General features: G+C 45.3%; 1 protein-coding gene across 3 annotated transcripts in view; it reads right to left on the bottom strand.

Moving 5' to 3' along the window:
* The window catches only part of ADCY2 (adenylate cyclase 2), a 136,154-nt gene that overhangs the window by 51,847 nt on the left and 64,210 nt on the right, over positions 1-20,097 (bottom strand). For 2 of the 3 annotated variants that reach the window (XM_079983482.1, XM_079983483.1), the window contains 9 exons: positions 19,420-19,531; positions 16,546-16,673; positions 14,391-14,549; positions 13,110-13,242; positions 11,370-11,546; positions 10,571-10,614; positions 7,261-7,341; positions 4,563-4,632; positions 1,716-1,813 (listed from right to left, as the gene is read on the bottom strand). In XM_079983482.1, the coding sequence (XP_079839608.1) occupies positions 1,716-1,813; positions 4,563-4,632; positions 7,261-7,341; positions 10,571-10,614; positions 11,370-11,546; positions 13,110-13,242; positions 14,391-14,549; positions 16,546-16,673; positions 19,420-19,531 (1,002 nt within the window). The remainder of the gene's footprint in view (positions 1-1,715; positions 1,814-4,562; positions 4,633-7,260; positions 7,342-10,570; positions 10,615-11,369; positions 11,547-13,109; positions 13,243-14,390; positions 14,550-16,545; positions 16,674-19,419; positions 19,532-20,097) is intronic. The other variant, XM_079983484.1, reaches the window with a different exon arrangement.

Here is a 20,097-nt window from a genome sequence, read left to right as displayed (position 1 = left end):
ATGGTACATTCTGGTATGTTTTAAATTTTCAAAACAAGAGTGAATACTAAGGAATGGATCTTTTAACAATTGTAGGTTAGATTAGTTTTAGGTATAAGTAATCTAAATGAATATTTGCACTTGTTGAGGAACTAAGAAGTGGCTTGCTGAATAACACCAACTTTTATATTCCTGCTCTTTTCATCTTTGTTTGTTTTTGATTGCAAGCTGATTTGCATGGGCATTTGCCCAGAAAAGCAAGCTAAAAAATTATATCTATCATCGATCTCCATTTGGCCACAGATGGGAGTCAGAATGCTGGAGGCCCACCACTAACCCCTCCTGCAAACTTTCCTATTAGAGTACCCATGTGGATTCTGACATGGACTATGATCTATCCAACATGTGAGCAGCAAGAACGTTTACTCCTTCCAGGCAACACCTCTCATTCCATGTGGCAGCAATCTTTCCTGGAAGCCCTTTTGCCAAAACAAACATGCTTTAAGACTAGATGTGCTTATGTACTGGGTTTGGAGAAACGCAATGTACCTTCTCAAGGCTGCTGTCATTTTCTTTTTTACATGGGTAGGAACAAAATAGATCTGAGGGGCCAATGCTAGTGTATTGCCCAGAGACTCCCAAAATTGGAGCTAGCTAAGCATTCCAGCATTCTTTGCAAGAATCCCAGAAACAAGGAGGTATTAAGTAGGCTACTACAAACTAGTCTGTCATTAACCAATGGCACCTTCTGCCTGGGGTGCTCTGGTCCATGGGGTCACGAAGAGTCGGACACGACTAAACGACTAAACAACAACAACAACAACAACCTTCTGTCTATCCCTGTTTTTAAGATTTCAATATATGTATGGGAAAGACGTTCATTGACAGATTCCTGCAGGGAGCTAATTTTTATCTTCAAGAGCTTCGACTTGAGTTTGATAATTTCAGTATCTTTCACTCTGTGGGGTTGGGTGTTCTTTTTTTTTTTGTACATTCATGAAGCTTTCAACAGATTTCAGTCAGTGCAGAGGCTTGGACTGCATAAGAGCTTCATTGTTAAAACATCTTTTGAATATAAAAATCCATGGCAGCCCTCCCTTTTCTTTTACCAGGTGCAGGAGAAAGAAAGCCCTTATAAACACGAGTGGGTTTTTTTAACTTCTTTCTTTCTTTCTTTCTTTCTTTCTTTCTTTCTTTCTTTCTTTCTTTCTTTTGTCAATTGCTTCCTGACAATCGATGGTACAAGTGGTTTGTTTTTTTGGAAATTCAAGTTTACTGTACATACTGTTCTACTGCTCCCATCCCAATATTCTGAAAGTTTCCTATTTATAAATGCATGAAATTCAACAGCGGTTTGAATTGCACAAGGCTTTTGAGCAGTTTTGTATGACTTGAACTGCTCCCACCCAGAGGCTCTTTCCCAGAAACCAGTCATTTGTCTGTGTGTCACAACACAGTGTCCCATCCCAGTCCCATCCAGATATGCTGCAGCAATACCAGTGTTGGAAGGCCAGCTCTGTAGCTCTGTCCCAATGGGCACTGATGGGTCAGAAAGATGTAGGAGGGCAAAACCAGCCAGAAATAGAAGCAGAATTACATGCCAGGATTTATTTATTTATTTAATCAGCCAGTCCCTTATTGCATTTGGGATTAATGGCACAACCTTCCCAGAACTGAAACGGGTGACAACAACATGAATGGAGATAAACAAAGAGCTGTGCAAATTTCTTACTTACTTGGGTAGTACTAGGATCTGCACAAGAAAAATGCAGAAGAATATAAGACAAGCACAGGTCACATAGTACTTGAACGCAGGAAGCGTTGTTGCTCTATACTAAAACAAAATTAGAAAGAGATTACAAAAAAAAACCTAACATAATTTTAAAACAGCTGGTAAAATTAACTCAGTTACTAGAACACAGGCTTATGCTTCCTGAGCTGACCATTAACTCAAAGACTTTAAAGAAAAGAACTGGAAAAAATCATGGAGAGCAGGTTTATCAGCTGCTCTTAGCTATAGTAGCTAAACAGAACCTCCATGTACCATGGCGATGCACCTCTGCCCGCTAGTGGCAGAGGGACCAGTTATGGGAAATGGGTCTTGCTTTCATGCCCAGCTGATAGGCTTCCTGGAAGCATCTCTTTGGTCAGGGGGCACCAAACCAGATGGACTCTTGGACTGATCCATCACAGATTTTATATTGTTATATTGTACCTCTTCAATGGTTTTCCAGAAAGAAAACAGCAAGAGGGGCCACTGCCACTAACAGTTGTGCCTCTCTTGACCATTTGTTTAAAAATGTTTTACATAAACAAGGGGCTCAAAAACTGCGACTATTTGGGGTACTGTCAGAGCTGCCTCCAGGTCCCAGCTCACAGAGGACCAACGCTAGGCTGTAGTTATGTACAAAAGTCTTTATTGAGGTTCAGTTTCCATTTTAAAACCGCAGCGCGCAGCTCTACGTCTTGACCTTAGACCGGCGAAGTCCCGTCTGAGTCTCCGCCCCTTCCACACCAGTTTAAGACTCTCGCCTTGCTCCACCTCTTCCTAAGTTCCTTTCTCCTCTGGGCCCTCCTGCCCGCTAGGGTTTCATCCTTCCTGGACTCCTCTGACGCTGACCCTGATGATTCTTCCCCCTCCTTCCGGCGGGCTTTAGGACCTGGTTCCCTATCCGGGCTACCTTCTGTGCCGCTCGCCTGTACATTTGAACTTGGCGCGCGCGCCCAGCCTGCAACTTTCCTCTTGACCGTTCCCTCGCTCTCCGATGGAGGCGTGGCCACCCCTGACTCCTCTTCTCTCGCTGGTGGTGAATATGTGGGCTCTGATACCTGGGACTCCTCCCCCCCACTACGCTCTGGTGGGGAAGCTGGTCCTGATTTCCAACTGTTGCTCTGGGAGTCCCCGCTGGCCCCTTGTTTCTGGGGTGTCCCCCTTGGGTCCCCCCTTGCCCTGCCCATCGGCGCCCCCTTCTGTGAATCTTCCGATTCGCTGGAGAGACTCACGGAATCTATTGGGCTGCTGTCATCCTCTCCTACGCTGCCCTCGGATTGCTCCCCCTCGCTCTCCATCTCCTCTCCTCCCTGCGCTCCCGCTGAGTCCCTGACAGGTACGTAACTATAATTATAAGGACGCGGGTGGCACTGTGGGTTAAACCACAGAGCCTAGGACTTGCCGATCAGAAGGTCAGTGGTTTGAATCCCCACAACGGGGTGAGCTCCCATTGCTCGGTCCCTGCTCCTGCCAACCTAGCAGTTCGAAAGCACATCAAAGTGCAAGTAGATCAATAGGTACCGCTCCAGCGGGAAGGTAAACAGCGTTTCCGTGTGCTGCTCTGGTTCGCCAGAAGCGGCTTAGTCATGCTGGCCACATGACCCAGAAGCTGTACGCCGGCTCCCTTGGCCAGTAAAGCAAGATGAGTGCCGCAACCCCAGAGTCGGTCATGACTGGACCTAATGGTCAGGGGTCGGTCCTTTAACTATAATTATAGGAAACAAACCACCAATAAGTTCTCTTGCACAAGTCCTATCGAACTGCACCTGATGCTCCCTTATGCTGCATTTTAGTGGGGAGCTTCCCAGTTGATTGTGGCAAGGCCTACTGGGATAACATGTTTATCATGGAATGTTTCCCTTTCTCCCTGCAATGGAAAATGGGCAAAACCAACTTGACCCAGAAATCCCCAAACAGCCCACTTCTAGCCTTAGAATAAGCTGACATAATTGAACCAGAAATGTTGAAGACAGAGCAGGAGATAACCATTGTGTGGTAGCACTGAAAACATTCAGAGCAAAAAGTGAAAGGAAGGACGACTCTCTCATTTGGACCAAAAGCTCTGATTTGTTAGGCCTGGTGGACAAGCATATATAAAACACAGCAGTGGAAGAACTCAAAACCAACTAAGTTCAAGTTCTCTGGTCAGTCAGACGCCACTTCTATGAAATTTACAGTGCTTTGCAGGAAGAGCCGAAAGGCTGCAATCTGGAAAACAGGCACATCATTTACATTACCAGAAGGAATCCAATTTTGCTTCATGTCAGGAAGGAGATTAAATAGAAGAATCGGTGAGAAAAACCGGTCTACCTCAACTTAGACACCAACGGGGCCACACATTTTTCAGGTAAGAGGACCCCCATATAACTAGAAACAACTAGTGCCATGACTTGCTTTTACAAAATGAACACAGAACCCTGATATTGTATGCTAAGTGTTAAAGGTAAAGGGACCCCTGACCATTAGGTCAAGTCGTGACCGACTCTGGGGTTGCGGAGCCCATCTCGCTTTATTGGCCAAGGGAGCCGGCGTACAGCTTCTGGGTCATGTGGCCAGCAGGACTCAGCCGCTTCTGGCGAACCAGAGCAGTGCACGGAAACGCCGTTTACCTTCCTGCCAGAGCGGTACCTATTTATCTACTTGCACTTTGACGTGATTTCAAACTGCTAGGTTGGCAGGAGCAGGGACCGAGCAACGGGAGCTCACCCCGTCATGGTGATTCAAACCGCCGACCTTCTAATTGGCAAGTCCTAGGCTCTGTAGTTTAACCCACAGCGCCACCTGCGTCCCTTCTATGCTAAGTGTTACTTACTTCTTTTTCCAGTGCTTTGTTATAGAAGAGCAATGATATCCTTTGAATATCCTCAGACTTAAGCCACTGCCTAGAAGAGGAAGAAAGAACATACAGAATATTATACATAAAGCTGGATAATTATTTGCTTATTATATTTTTCTGAAAAGTTTAAGTAAGAGGCACAGGGAAGCCAGAGAAAAGAAACTATAGCCCTGTGAGGGAATACAACCAATTTCCATTTTTAATATAGGGAGTTTGCGTTTCTTAGTGCAGAAAGTATTGATCTGATGTGTAGAGATTTTTCCTATTCTGATTAATTCAAGAAGGTTCTGGAAGCTACTGGAAGCTTCTCTGTATGAAAGAAGCTTCATGATTGTTTGGGTTATACCTTCTGGGAAGCTGGTTTGAACTGGTTCTCTTATCTCTTCCAATTAAGGTCATGCTGACTATAAATATAGACCAGAAGGAGCCTGGGTTTTATTTTCTATCTCTCTTCCTTTTGGTGTGGTATTCTGTACATAGTATGCCTAGTGTTAAGGTTTAGTCTTGCTATAGGTTTATAAGTTTTGTAAGTGCTGCAACTGGATTTTTATGGACTGTACCAATCCTGAATGTACTGGATCTGTGACCATTATGTTTATTTGCCTTCAGTAGCAAGTAAAGCTCTGCTGGATGAAGTACAATTGCCTCTGGTCTATTTTTGGGAATCTCTGCTACGTGTTTAACTTTTTTCTCTTCCTCTGGCACTGGCGCATCAAATAGCCACAGTCTATACTGGCAACGAGACCTTCTGATTTCAAACCTTCTGAGTAAACAACACTATATGATCATGTGTTGGTGCTCTTAGTTGATCGGGTCCCAAAAGAATATTTGAGAGAGCAGCTTCTTGACATTCAACTCATTTAAGCAATTATAGGTCAAACCCAGACCTTGAATTATGTCCCCAAATTATAAACAGCCAGTGAGGATTCTGGAGCTCTGCTACACATGCTCTAGGCAGTCCACTGAACCAGAAGGCAAGAGGAACAACTGCAGATCAAATTTCACACTTAAATTCAGTTTAAGTAGCTGAGGCTTAAGCATGCAAAACAATGCACATAAATAAAAAATGTTTGCATATGTATCAGCAACCTTAGCAAACAGAATGCAGCAAGTGATAGTATCTGTTATTAAGAATGACCAGACCAGTTTTATAAAACAAGACAAGCAGCAGATAATATTAGAGATGTGATGAGTTTGGTAGATTTAAACAAAAATAAATACCAATTTCTAATTTTATGACTAGATGCTAAAAAGGCATTTGACAAAATTTATAAACAGAGGTAAAGGGAAAGGGAAAGGAACTCCTGACTGTTAGGTCCAGTCGCAGACGACTCTGGGGTTGCGGCGCTCATCTCACTTTACTGGCCAAGGAAGCCGGTGTTTGTCCGCAGACAGCTTGACTAAGCCGCTTCTGGCGAACCAGAGCAGCACATGGAAACACCGTTTACCTACCCGCCGGAGCGGTACCTATTTATCTACTTGCACTGGCATGCTTTCGAACTGCTAGGTTGGCAGGAGCAGGGACTGAGCAACAGGAGCTCACCCCATCGCCGGGATTCAAACCGCCGACCTTCTGATCGGCAAGCCACAGCGTGTTTAGACCACAGCGCCACCTGCGTACAGCGGTAGCTCTAACTAAATTTCGCTTTCCTTTGTGTTTTATAAAATGGATTAAAATATTGTATGACTCGCCTACATCTAGAGTTAAAGTGAATGGCAAAAGTCTGCTACTTTTCCACTGTCCCGAGGAATTGGGCAAGAGCGTCTACATTCACCTTAGCACCGCCCGCCCCCCCGGCTTGTGCTATTACAGGGCAGTTCACAATTCAGTTGAATATAAATTGGTTTTATCTGCAGATGATATTCTTTTGTTTATTTTGAAGCTTCATTCTAACATTCCTATGTTGAGCCAAACAATAGATACCTTTGGTAAAATATCAGAATATTAACTGGTCCAAGTTGGAATGATTTTTCTTGCATTTTTGATAATTTTCTCTCTCTCTTCATTTTTTTCTTTCATCACTTTGTTTTCAATAAATGAAATTCTTTTAATAAAGTAAAAACAACCACCACCACCACCACCACAACCTATAGCACATTCCCCAACAATGAAGAGGACCAAAGAGCCTCATCTCATATGGTGTTCTAAATAGGTCTCTGAGTCATTTAGCATAGTCTTTGCTCAGTTCTCATTTGCTTCCAATAAACCAGACACCCCAGGTTACTAAAATACTTATTCCTCATCTATAGGAAATTCAGCAATGGAGTGTTTTGGTCCTTTGAACTCCTGACTTCCAAACACAGTGAATCACTGGACTTACCAGAGAGAGGGGTGGGGGAAGGACAGGGTGAAGGGAGCTCAGTGCAGAGTGGCACAGCCAATGAGGCACTCTTGCCATTATGTTGGCAGAACATGAGACAATTCTTCTCAGGGTCACATTGGGCAAGTTACCGGCATTGCAGGGGGTTGGACTAGATGGCCCTTGTTATCCCTTCTGTGTTTCTGTGTGCTTGCACAGTGCCAAGGTCTCGGTGCCTTGCCCCTCCCCACATTGGTTAGCCCCAGTGACATGCTGTTTTCGGAAGCCAGGAGAGCAGCAGTGCCTCACCTACACCACTGCACAGAGCGCTACTGCTGGTATCAGTATCAGGGCAACCTTGTGTGCAAACATACTTTTGAGCGTTTATTCCATCAATTGCTCGAATCATCCTTTCATTCAGTTCTTCTTCAAACTTCTTCTTCTGAGATTTTGTTCTGTGGAAGACAAAAGGGCAAATAGGAGTTAGCAGCCTTGGGGAAAATACCCAAATAAGGCATGGCAATGATTAGAGAGAACAAAGAGAACAGAGAACAAAAAGGAAGCCAGCTCTTTGTATTCCTGTTTTGCTGCAGCAGTATATAGAACAGAGTCTACACAACTTGCCATATTAACATCAGCCATTCGTTTTGCAATATGAAGTTGACTTGTTGCTGAGATGACTTTAGAACAACATAACCAACAGTTTGACTTCAGGTCGTCCCAAAACTGCAGGAAACTAGAATTTAGGAATTCTCTTAGAATAACTGGGTCTGATATAGTCGCCCTCAAGTGGACTGGTAAAGTTACACATTTTGTTACCTATAAACTTGACCAGTTACCTTATGTGATTCTGTGGTATCGTGACATTTAGAAGTTTGCAAGAAATGGCTTATTTTATCTCTTCACTCTTCACGATGAAGCCTCTGAATGAATGAACCAAGTTTATCTGCACCACCTGAAGTCTCTGACTATATGCCTGCATGGGCATATTCTTCCTTTCACAAGCCCAAGGTAGCCTAAAAGCCCTAAGAGGAGAGCCTTCCTTTCTGACCCAACTCAGAGCACCCACCAAGCTGAACATAGTTCACAGCTACATGTGGTAGGTAGCTCACTAAGAGAATAACTCTTCTGCTTTTCTGTCTTGCCTGAAACTACAAAAGAGGGTTGTATGCAAGTCACCTGGCAGGTAGGTGTCATGGGACTGCCAGAGAATGCCGGGGAGGAGGAGGAACATTCAGAGGGAGGTAGACAGGAAGTGACAGATGGGGAAGGGGGAGAGAGCCAGGAGGTGGAAAGGCCCTTAGATGCAGAAGCAGAGCCCCAGCAAGCACAGGAAGTTCTGGTGCTGATGGTGAGGCGGTGCCTATTCCGTCTGCCCAGGAGAGGAGAGAGTTAAAGAGGAGGGGCGAGAGGCGTCACAGGAAACTTCCTCGCCTTTTCTGTTGGAGGAGAAGCCGGCAAAAACCACTCCCAGAATCTGAACTGGAGGATTCAGATGCATGATTGTAATGTGCTGCCTGTACATATGTAAAATAAAGAACTGTAAATATCTCTGAATGAGCAGAGGTGCTTATTGCGAAGAGCATACACAAGCTATCACAGTAGGTCACAAACATTTTTATCTATTTATTGAGCTTTGACTGCTCTTCATCCATTCCAGATTTCAAGGTGGTATATGGGAGTCCTACCAGACTGAATTTTTTTGCAAGTGTATTCTGCATTGGTACAATAATAGTACATTAGTGGCTGGATTTATAGTGGAGCACCATATATAACTCAGTTTTATTAGTTGCTCCCTAAAGCCACATTATTGCCATCTGGAAAAGCAGTATAGTGTGACAGAAGTGGTACCCACCCATCCCCCAGAGCCCTTGGGGTATGAAACGTTACAGAATTTCAGCAGGAAGCTACGGGACATGAAATGATTGGAAACAGAGCAAAATGTCTGCCCCAAAACTTTTGCAGCTGCAAACATTATTGAAAGTAAGATCATGCATAAATGAGCACAAATCTTCAGGAATGGACAATAAACGATGCCTGGAGGGACCCACAAATAATATTTTAAACAATTACCATGTCCAATAAAAAATTAACAAGTTAAATAAGATATTAACAATTGGAACACAGGAAGCTGCCCTACACTGAGTCAGACCATAAGAGTTTGAGCAATCAACAACCACAGTAAGACTTGGAACCATCATGTATCTCCAAATGCCTGGCTAAGCAAGTGAGTTTTTACCTGGAACTGGAAACCCAATAACATAATGGCCATCCATGACTCCAGGAGAAAGGAATTTCACAGTTGGGACATCACTGCAGAGAAAGCCTTCTCCTGCGTTGCCACCCATCAGGCCACAGGAAAGGCCTGGGCTGGCTGGCATTGGGAGGGACATGTCCTCAAGCAAGTGGGTCCCAAGTCAGTTATGGTTTTTATATAATGACATCATGAGAAGTAGCACATAGGATGTCAGAACAGATCCCATGCGGTTGGTTTTATGTGGGTGTACCAGGTAACAGGGACGCGGGTGGCACTGTGGGTTAAACCGCAGAGCCTAGGACTTGCCAATCAGAAGGTTGGTGGTTCGAATCCCCGCGACGGGGTGAGCTCCCGTTGCTCGGTCCCTGCTCCTGCCAACCTAGCAGTTCAAAAGCGGCTTAGTCATGCTGGCCACATGACCCGGAAGCTGTACGCCGGCTCCCTCGGCCAATAGAGCGAGATGAGCGCCGAAACCTCAGAGTTATCCACAACTGGACCTAATGGTCAGGGGTCCCTTTACCAGGTAACATCCAACAGAACTCTTGCATTCTGCACTAGCTGAAGTTCCCAGACCACCTTCAAAGGTTGCCCTATGTAGAGCGCATTACAGAAATCTAACTGTGAGGTTACTAGGGCATGAAGTCCTGTGGCCAGACTATCCCAGCCCAGAAATGGCATTCTTACAATTACTAAGCAGTCGGCTGATTTCAAGTCTCAGGGCTGAATTAGACATGGCATCTGTCATATGACTTGACAGTATAGTGGAGTTGGTGGGGCAGATCAAGACCACTGAATAGGAAAGGGGGGCTTTGTCCTCACCAAGGTCCCCAAACTAGACTTCCTTCCACGCTTGTTATTCATAATGGAAGGAAAGCTTTTATTGTGAACTCCCCTCTTATTGTGAATAGCCAGCGTTTGCAGGGGTAGGGGTGGGGGTCCAGTTCTAATCAGGACTGCAGCAGCAACAAAATGCTTAAGTCACCCTCTAATACTGTAAGTACTTCAACAAATCCAGGCCAATACAAAAGAGCCTGCCTGAGTCAAATTGTAGCAGAATTATATTATTTCAGCTTAATCCTAACTGCTGTTCAAAATGACCCTAGCTAACAAAGTGAATGCTTATATAGATTAGAATTGCTGGTTAAAGAGAGTACAGTAGTACCTCGGGTTACATACGCTTTAGGTTACATATGCTTCAGGTTACAGACTCTGCTAACCCAGAAATAGTACCTCGGGTTGAGAACTTTGCTTCAGGATGAGAACAGAAATTGTGCAGCGGCGGCGAGGCCCCATTAGCTAAAGTGGTGCTTCAGGTTAAGAAGTTTCAGGTTAAGAACGGACCTCCAAAACGAATTAAGTACTTAACCCGAGATACCACTGTAATGCATTTTTCTCATAGAATCAATGTCTGAAAAATCAACACATACCTTTCTCTACAACGCTGGAAATTATACTGACCCATAGGCATGTCCTAAGAGAAATTGAGAGAAAATGTCCACATAGTATTATAAAAAAAAAAAAATCTTGATCCTCAGTATATAAGGTTGTATTGTAACGCAAATGTTGTGTCAGAGAACATTTTCTCCAGCTCAAAAATCCCAGTGAAGTATATGATAAAATCCTTATTAATTTTAATGGGCCAGAATTGCATCAGTGCAATTCCTTGTATGTCAACTCATAAGTAAAGTCCTACTGAGCTGAATATGACTTAGTCCCTGGTCAATGTGTGTAGCCTGAGTGGTGCAAGCCAAACAACAGCAACACACCCAGCTAAATTAAGCACGGGAGACTAATGATTTCAGGATCATATTAATACAGGCCAAGCTCTGACAGAGCAAAACACAGGCTGATCAGCATCCTCTTTCTCAGTCAGACATTTGGAGGAAGCCCGCCTGACAGCCATGAAAGTAACACCAGTCCCTAGTTTATTTTCCCAGCTGGTCTTCAGAAGTGTCCCACCCTGGAATTAGGAGATTCCAGGGCTTCAGAGTCTTGTAGCACTCTATGGAGGCTGGTGGAGTTTGTCCATTTCCCTTATCTCCCTTTCCTACACTGCACAGTGCTAAAGGGCTCTGGTTCAGGGCTGGTTGCCAGTCTCAAATCTGAGAACTGAATTGTTGTCTGGGGGTGGGGGAAGGAGAGAAATCTGGAGAGGAGGGAAGGGCATAGTTTTCCCTCTCCTCCACTGTGCTAGCGCTGATATATAACTATGCAGAAAACTCATACCATGGTGCTGATCTTGCCATTTTCTGTAATCATGCTGTCCCGATGGTGCAAGTGAGCAAATGGCTTGGCTGCTCCCCATGACTCCAAGTACCGGGTCATACGAACAGATGCTCTCATTTTAGCTCCATCTAGAGTATTCCGGGGTCGGAAATGATGCTGCGGACTTCGTTTTTCTTCCTGGTTAGGGAATAAATAAACCCAAGAGGTACAGATAGCATAAAGCTTGCACGATTTCTATTGTTTCCTATTTTGCCCAATTTATTCTAGTTTTGCTCATCATGGGGTGAAGCCGCGGAGAGCAATAAAACACAAACTACTGAAAATCTTATTTAGCCGCCTCCTGACTTTTGAGATTATAGCTAGCGTTGTGGACAGATAAATAAGGGCAAGGGACTTGTTCCTTAAAATCAAACAAACCAAGATCCTCAGGAAGACGACAATACCACGCAGCCACGTAACATAAAGATCTAGGTAAGTGTAATGGTTATAAGGGGTTGCTCGTGCGTAAGTTACCATCGCTGCTGGCTAGATTGCCTGGTTAACCTTGTCTCGGCTGACAGCCCTTCACTCCGTGGCCGTTCAGTCGCTCGCAGAATCCGTCAGTGGGCGTTTCTTGAACCTCTTCCAGCATAGAAGTTGTTTGACGCCAAGTCTCCTCCTACCCTCCCTGCGCGGAAATCTTCTGCGCAGAGAAGGACTGGGCAGAGGTGTGCCCATGCTCTCCCCACTTGTTTCGGGCGAAGAGTCTTGGAGACCCCTCTCCGAATCCCCCATCTGCCCCCCTCTCCTACTGGTGTTGCGCTGATTTCCTTCCCCAGCCGATTGGCTTCCTCTCTCCCTGCTGGGCCCCTCTCCTGCATCGCTCGAGAGCCTTGCCTCTACCTCTGACTCCGATGCCAGTTCCCTGACAGTAAGTAAATGCTCAGTGTTGCATTTCTTATTGTCCTGACAAAGCACAATCCAGAAGTGGTTCACCTGATGGGATGGAGCCACAACAGAAGCTTCTCAGCAGGGATGCCACTGCTGCTGCCGGGAGGAGGTGAGCCACTGCAGGGCTCGCACCACTGCACCTGCGCTGTACCTGTCTCCCTGTCCATGCCGGCCCGCCCACGAGGCAGACTGAAGCAGCCACCTCAGGAGGTGAAATCCAGTGGGTGGTCCCCCCCATGCACATCCCCCGTCCCCTGAAGTGACGGCTTCCAGCAAGATCGCACAAAATTTCTGCAAGATCTCGCTATATCTCGTCGGAAGCCGCTGCAGCAAAACAACCCAGGTAAGCGAGGCTTTGGTGGGGGGGGGGGTTTCACCTCAGATGGGTCACCCCTCCTCCCAGTCATCTCGACCCTCCCTCTTCTGGGAAGCAGGCATGACATACCTACCAAGAGGCGACCGCTGTGGCTCTGCCCCACTGGGCAAGCCAGGTCTGGACAGCTGTGAAGAGGAGCTGTGAAGGCAAGCAGCAGTAAGCCCCCACCTGGTGCACTTTTCTCTCTCCCCCCCCCCGCCCCCATCTTATGGCTGTGCCGGAAGAAGAAAGCAAAAGCTTCCACTTTTAGATCAGCCACAGATTAGCCCCAAACCCTAAACTGCGTTTGTACTTAACTATGATTGCCTAAACTCATTTTCATGTCTGAATGAGCCTAATGTAGCCCTAGAAGCCACAGAAGCAAAATCATGGCTCTTGTCTGCTTAGAGCAGTTTCAAATACAATGTGGAGAAAACAAATGAAACATTACTAACCTTGGGGTTGATAATGAAGTAGGTTTTCACCTGATGCTCCTTGAGATACGGGTCCCTTGCATCTCCATCCCCATCCTCCACTTGGTAAGCTCCATTCAAGTGGGCCAAGGTGACTGAAGTAATGTGAACACGGCTGAAATTATGGTTTATTTTAAAATGACCATTATACAACATTAAGAATGTCACACTGCTTTTTTCTTTTCTTTTACTATTGGGAAATATTCCCAATAGCTATACAAAATGAAATACTTGTGAACTAAACAACACATTGTAAATGAACATATATATATATATATTTGCAGGCAACGAAACTGGATTGCTGTGCACAAAAACAAATGCAAACTCTGCCCTCATTCACACTGACGTAGCCAGCCTAAACTTGTCTGTATTATTTCAAACTTCAGCAGGAGCTCACATGATTCCTGCATTCAAAAATAGAGAAATACATCTGTACACAGAATACGAGCATGTCCAAGGACTACGTTAGAACCTCTTCCACCATCCTTCTCTAGACTTTTTATCCGGAGTGGATTCAGTCACTTGAACCTGTAGAACAGAACAGTAAAACCCTGATTCCAGATGGCCACCTCAGTGAGAACTAGGCCCATCATTCAATTGTGCTCCAGAAAAACAGCCAGTCTTTAACATTCTCATTTGTTCCAATCAAGTTATCCCTTGTGGGTGAAAAGGATCCAAAGAACACAAGAAGCCCCAAGGCAAGTGGCTTCTCCATTCAACTAATACATCTGAAAGGTATGGAGCTGTTCCCTACCCACTTAAATGTTTCTCTTCCTCAAGATAGATCAGAGCAGCTTCTATTTGGTTTCTAGGGGGTCTGCCTTCTCATCAACTTATGGGAGCCAAACCTATATGCTCAGCAGTTGAACAGTATTGTGTGCCTTCCAAGACTATTGCATTTCAGTAAAAGGGAAAAATCTCTGTTTGCTCAGGATCAGAGCAAATAAACAGGGTAAAATGCATGAATTTTAATAGGGGAGTGGGCACAATCTAGCCACACCTGCAGGCCTACTACTTTCAATTGCAGAGTTAAACACATGGCTTAAAAGGACTTAACTTTGGTGGGATCACATCCAATGTTTATAAAAGGTAAGCAGGCCTATTTAAATATAGAACATTCCAGTGGGCGAGGCAAGGCCATCCCCTTGGCTGAGGACTACAGGGCCCTCTTAACTGCGCAGTAGGCGTTTTGGGTGACCTTGTAGGCACCAATTTATTTGGGGAAATGTATCCACACCCATCTTAAATAGAGACTAGTCTTACCCAGGAACTCCTCCGGCTTCCATGTGATTGGCTAGTGTAACATCATGTGACCATACATCATACTGCCATTTCTGCAGTCCAATTACGCCACAAAGGACATTCCCAGAGTGCACTCCTACTCGCATATTAATATCAACTCCAGTTGCATCTCTGACCTTCCTATTGATGAGAAATTATTATCAATCGCAGCTGTTATTTTCTGGACTTTGAAAAAAGCACACGGTGCTACCATTACCACACAATGACTTTTTCATGTGCTACTGTTCATGTCTTAATTAAAAAGTGGTATAGAAATATATATACTTTTATAACTAAGATATTTACTGGTTAGAGCACAGCCATGTTAACATCAATATAAAAGTAAACAAGCTAAAAAAATGGCCACAAATTCAATTCAAGCTCACAAGTATTATTTACAAAGAACTGATTCTAAATAAAATTGGAACTTGCCTTTTATTTTTTGAGATGAACTGGCAGTTGTCATACCTTGCCTGATCTGGAATCAGATGCTGAGTCCTTGGGAGGACAAACCAAACACCCCACAGGCCAAGGACCTTGAGGAGCAGTCAAGGTCAGCTAAATACAGTGTTGAAGATCCTCTTTGAGGGGCCCTTTGCGTTAATACCTGACAAGGAACCCCTGGAATGGTCAGAGGAGCAGGTGGAGCCATCCTCCAGCTTTTGAGTGCTGGCGCCCAAGTCTTTGGGTTCAGGCCAAAGAGTGACAACACAGTAGAGCTGTGGGCCCAGAGTCATTGGTCTACTCATGAAAAGGGGATTTAGTTGTCAGTAAGCAATCCCTGATTCTCCTTCACTGCTGGTAGCTGTGGTTAGGATGTGATTTAGGAGGCTATGGTATATAAGGTTTCTTGTTCCTGCTGCAAGTGATCATCCTATTCCCCTTGCTATTGTCCATGGTCTTCTCCACCATCAAAATTTAGATTCTAAGCTTATTGGATCAGGGCCTTGTTTTGTGTTACTCTGTAACCTAGACGACATGGTGCCCTCCAGATACTCAGCCCTCCACCAATGGTCAAGGATGGTGGGAACTGTAGTTCTCAATATCTAGAGACCACCACCTTGGCTACTTCTGCCATAAAGCACTATTTACATTGATGATGCTAGACAAATTTGTGGCTGCTCAAAATTATTGTATACACTCCAACATTGGCCCTGTAATTTGCACATCAGCCAGCCTCTGCTCCAAGATGGGGGCAGTTAGCCCACTTTATCTTCGGAAAACCTGGGAAAGTCGATGCTGTCATTAAAAAGGTCTTAGCAGATCTAGATCTTCCAACATGGTCAGATAATATAGATCAGTGATGGCCAAACTTGGCCCTCCAGATATTTTGGGACTACAACTCCCATCATCCCTAGCTAACAGGACCAGTGGTCAGGGACGATGGAAATTGTAGTCCCAAAACAGCTGGAGGGCCAAGTTTGGCCATCACTGATCTAGATCCATAACGGGCAGGGAGTGGACACAAAAAAATGGGCAAATCGGTTTCTCGCTTTTGCAATCAAAAGTTTAGTTCTCCACATTTCCACATCAGTTTGCTTTTTTAAAAAAAGTCCTCCTGCAAACACCCCGGCATTTTAGTGTTAATTTCTCCTAACATACACATTTGCAAAGCATTTCCCTCTAAAATGATGCTTTTTGTATGTTATGTTCACCAGTATGGACATTTTATGGATGCTTTATCTACATGCATTATTGCACACATTACCTAGCTGGACAACTGGGTTGCAAAATTTGGAGAAGTACAAATTCCCAAGGATGGCTGTACTTCATTTCTTGCATTGTTTGGGAAAGCATGACTTTGGCAGGCTTGTCTTTAAATGCAAACTGAACAGAATTCTTTGCCATCTCTAGTGGGCACTACATCGTGAGGGAAAGATTGCCTTTTACCTCTTCTGTGTATTATCTTACTGCGCTGCAATGCTGTTTCATGTGGTATACCCCCAAATCCATACCATCCCTCACTGTTGCAGCTATGGAGAGAAACAACATCATCTCATTTGATATGGAGCTGAAAATGTTAAACATACCGAAGCACAAACCAGAGCAAAAGCTTCAGATTTAAGGCAACCGTGTGAGGCTTACTGGGGAGGTTCAAGGTAAGGACAAGGACAAGTTACAAAACGCCTCTACCTACTTTATGGCTTCACACATGTCCAGTCCCATTTTCACACAGTTCTTGGCATGGTTTTGGAGAGATATAGGGAGGCCGGACACACAGTAGTAGCAATCTCCCAAAATTTTAATTCTCATGCATTCATTTTCCTGAGAGGGGGAAAGAAGGTTCAGTTAAGAGATGGCCAGCACAGCAACTACTCTATTCCGAACTTAAAAATGGAAAGCGTAATGCTGGTGGTCAACAAAAGAGGTTTAAAGTCTCAAGGCAATTTTTTAAAAATGTAGTATAAACACCAACAATTGGGAAACAGTTGCCTGCAAGCCCTCCCATTGGAGAGCAGCCTTTACCAAAGGTGTCATGGACTTTGAAGACACTCGAACTCAGGACGCAAGGGAGAAATGTGCTAAGAGGAAAGCACGCTTGGCAAATCCACACCGTGATTAACTCCCGCCTGGAAACCAATGTCCCCACTGTGGAAGGACGTGTGGATCCAGAATTGGCCTCCGCAGACTAACTGTTAAGACTGTGTTTATGGAAGAGAATCTTACTCAGCTGCGAGTGATCACTAAAGAAAGAAGACCATGCCTGGAGTGCTGCAGAAGCACAATATTCTTGGTGCCATCAAATGTATTTCACATAACGATGGGGAGGAAGATAGCTGGGTTGGACATGCAGGATGAGATGCTCTGCCGAGAGCTATGTGCATCCCATTTCCACTGACCTACTTTTCCTGAAATGTGAAATCAGAAGCACACACAAGCTATGCAGAATCCAGAGACCTAGGAAATTAAATGAAAACTCCTCCTGCCTGGTACAAAAATAGATATCTCTGTTGGGAGCACGGGATATTTGTTGTCATCCCTATTCCAGCACTTGCAGGAAGAGCAACACCACTTCCTAGGCTTAGTCTTCAGATTTATATTGCCACTTTGCCGTGCCCCTTCACGACAGCATGATTAGTCTTTTAAATTATGCCCACCAGCGTTATTTTTAATCCATTCAAAAGCAAATACTGTTCCATTAGATGTTAGTGATTTGCAAACCATTTATCATAAAACTCTATGGTTCCTCAGAGGTTCCTCAGGGTTTTCTTGGTGAGATCAGTGCTATGGGCAAGCTGCCCCAAAGGCAGCTTCCCCACCAGCGCTGATCTTCCTCAGCAATGCTCACAGGCAGGCAAGTCTCAGGTGCAGAGCGACTTTATCTGCAAAAAAACTTTGCAAAAGCATTGCAGGAGATCATGTGGCCCATACTGGGCCCCGCTGGAGCAGGTGGTTCCGCTAAATTGCAAACCACCTGAAAGAGTCTCTTGCTGCTGTTTTCTGCAGATGCAATGGAGGCGGTGAAGAAAGTCTTCTTCACCATAGCTACCGCCACTTGGTAGGCTCAACATTGAGCTCTAGCCCGTGTCCAGTCAGCTTCAGAATGAGTTATCCGCCACTGGCGCTCTAGCTGTCTCAGCGATTGTTCCATTGCCCTCAGATCCAGGGAAAATCACGGGGCTGTCCGGGCTAATGCAATCGGAAAGGGCACTTTGGAGCCAGTCAATAGCCCTGGTTAACTCCACATTCCAGCGGGCCACCAGGGAATCAGCTGAAAGGCCATCAGCATGGGATAAAACATCCCCTACCACTCTCTGGAAATCATTTGGATCCATTAAGTAGCGGGGGTGGACTATCCGAATCGGTCCCACCTCCCTGCAGAAGGGAAGGGTCGCGAAAAAGTCAAGTTGACCATGGCACTTCTTTAGTTTCGCTTTTACTTAGTGTCAGATCATCAACATCCATAGAGGTGAAGACCAGGTCCAAGGCATGTCAGCGGCTATGAGTTGGGCCAGACTTATTCAGGGACAGCCCCATGGAGGCCATGCTTTTCATGAAGTTCCGAGCAGCCCCTTGTAAGGTCGTGTTGGCATGGATGTTAAAATCCCCTAGGACAACCAAACTAGGTGTCTCCAGGAGAACATCCGCCACGACCTGAAGCAGCTCGGGCAGGGAATCCTTGGTGCAGCGGGGAGGTCGGTACACCAAAAGGAATCCTGTACTGCCCCTATTGCCCAACTTCCAGAATATGCACTCAGAGAACTGGGTCTTCCCAATAGGACGCCTGGTGCAAACTAATGACTTCCTAAATATCACTGCAAACCCCCCTCCCCGCCCACAAGGCCTGGGTTGCTGTGCATAAGAGAAACCTGGTGGGCAAGCAGCGGCAAGGACAGGCCCATCTGCTTCATCCAACCAAGTCTCTGTTACACATGCCAGGTCAAGTCCTCCATCCATGATCAAGTCATGGATGGCAGTGGTCTTATGAATCATTGACCTGGCATTGTACAGCAGCACCTTCAGGTCATGTGGGTATCCCTTGCTGATTCTAGTATCCATCTGGTCAAGACCAGACCCCTCAAACAACGACTAAACCTGCCTCCTCAGTAATGACATGGCCTGGTCTTAGCGTAACTCCTCCTCCTACTCATGATCACTGAAATCGGTTGTCCCAGTGCATCCCCCCTCCCCCCTGTGAAACCTGCCCTAGCCATTTTGTTGGCTGGGACCCATAGCAGATACTCCCAGAATTGCTGTTTTTATCCTCTTTCTTTGTGCCCTTCCCCCCACCACATTTGTATTAGCTTGTGACCAAAGGACAGTGCAAATTATAGATCAGGAACTGAAAGCCCCAGGGTCAACCTGAGAACTACGGGCTGGCTCCCCAATTTCCCATGGCACTCAGCATTGGCCCAGGATGTGAGGGTGGCCTGGTGGTTGTGAAAACTGCATTCGCAGCAGACCTCAGGTCAACAACCTGGCATGCCACTCTCACGCCACAGCTATAAATCTTAACATCAAAGACAATGATAACCTAACAGCCATTACTGAAGCCCTCAGGGGTACTTACTTTTGCAATTTGGTCAAACTTGCCAAAGAGCTCATTCAGCATGTGCACCAGTTCTCCAGGAGAGCAATCACTAGCCAAGCGAGTGAATCCCACAATATCAGCGTATAAAATGCTACAAGTGAAAAAGGGGATTTTACCATTTTGCTTAGCTTAAAACTATCCCTAGAGTTTCTTGGAGAAAACAAACAAGAGAAAAGGGAATGCACTAAATACCTCACCAGGGACAGATACAACTTGTCCAAAACCATATGTTTGGATGCTGAGCTCATACATCCTTTTTGGATGGCCTGTTGTTGTGGTCTGACTCCCCTTCCACTGTGTCCACTCAGGCTGTGACCCTGCCAGGACCGCTTGCCTATAAAGGATTGTGCCTCACCCTGCAGTTTGCCACACTGCGGTTGGAAGCTGAACTCCCAGCAGACCTCTTTGAAGAGAAGGGCAGGTTACCAGTCTGCAAAAAGGAGCTGCTAATATCTTCTGGTGCCTAAACTGAGCCACCCACCAGGCAAGATCGTTCTAGAGTTTCCACCGGAAAAGGCAGAGGAGACAGCCAGAGGTCATTCAACTTCTTCCACAGTGTGAGACATAAAGCCAGAAGACAACCATTAAAGCGTACTGCAACTCTGCTTATGTCAGGCACGGGTTGGGGGCTTAACCAATTACAGTATTAATTTCACA

This window comes from Podarcis cretensis (genome assembly GCF_951804945.1).
Source record: "Podarcis cretensis genome assembly, chromosome: 7".
NCBI classification, from domain to species: Eukaryota; Metazoa; Chordata; class Lepidosauria; order Squamata; family Lacertidae; genus Podarcis; species Podarcis cretensis.
Note: the sequence above shows the minus strand (reverse complement) of the source record. Positions and strands in the feature narration are given on the sequence as shown.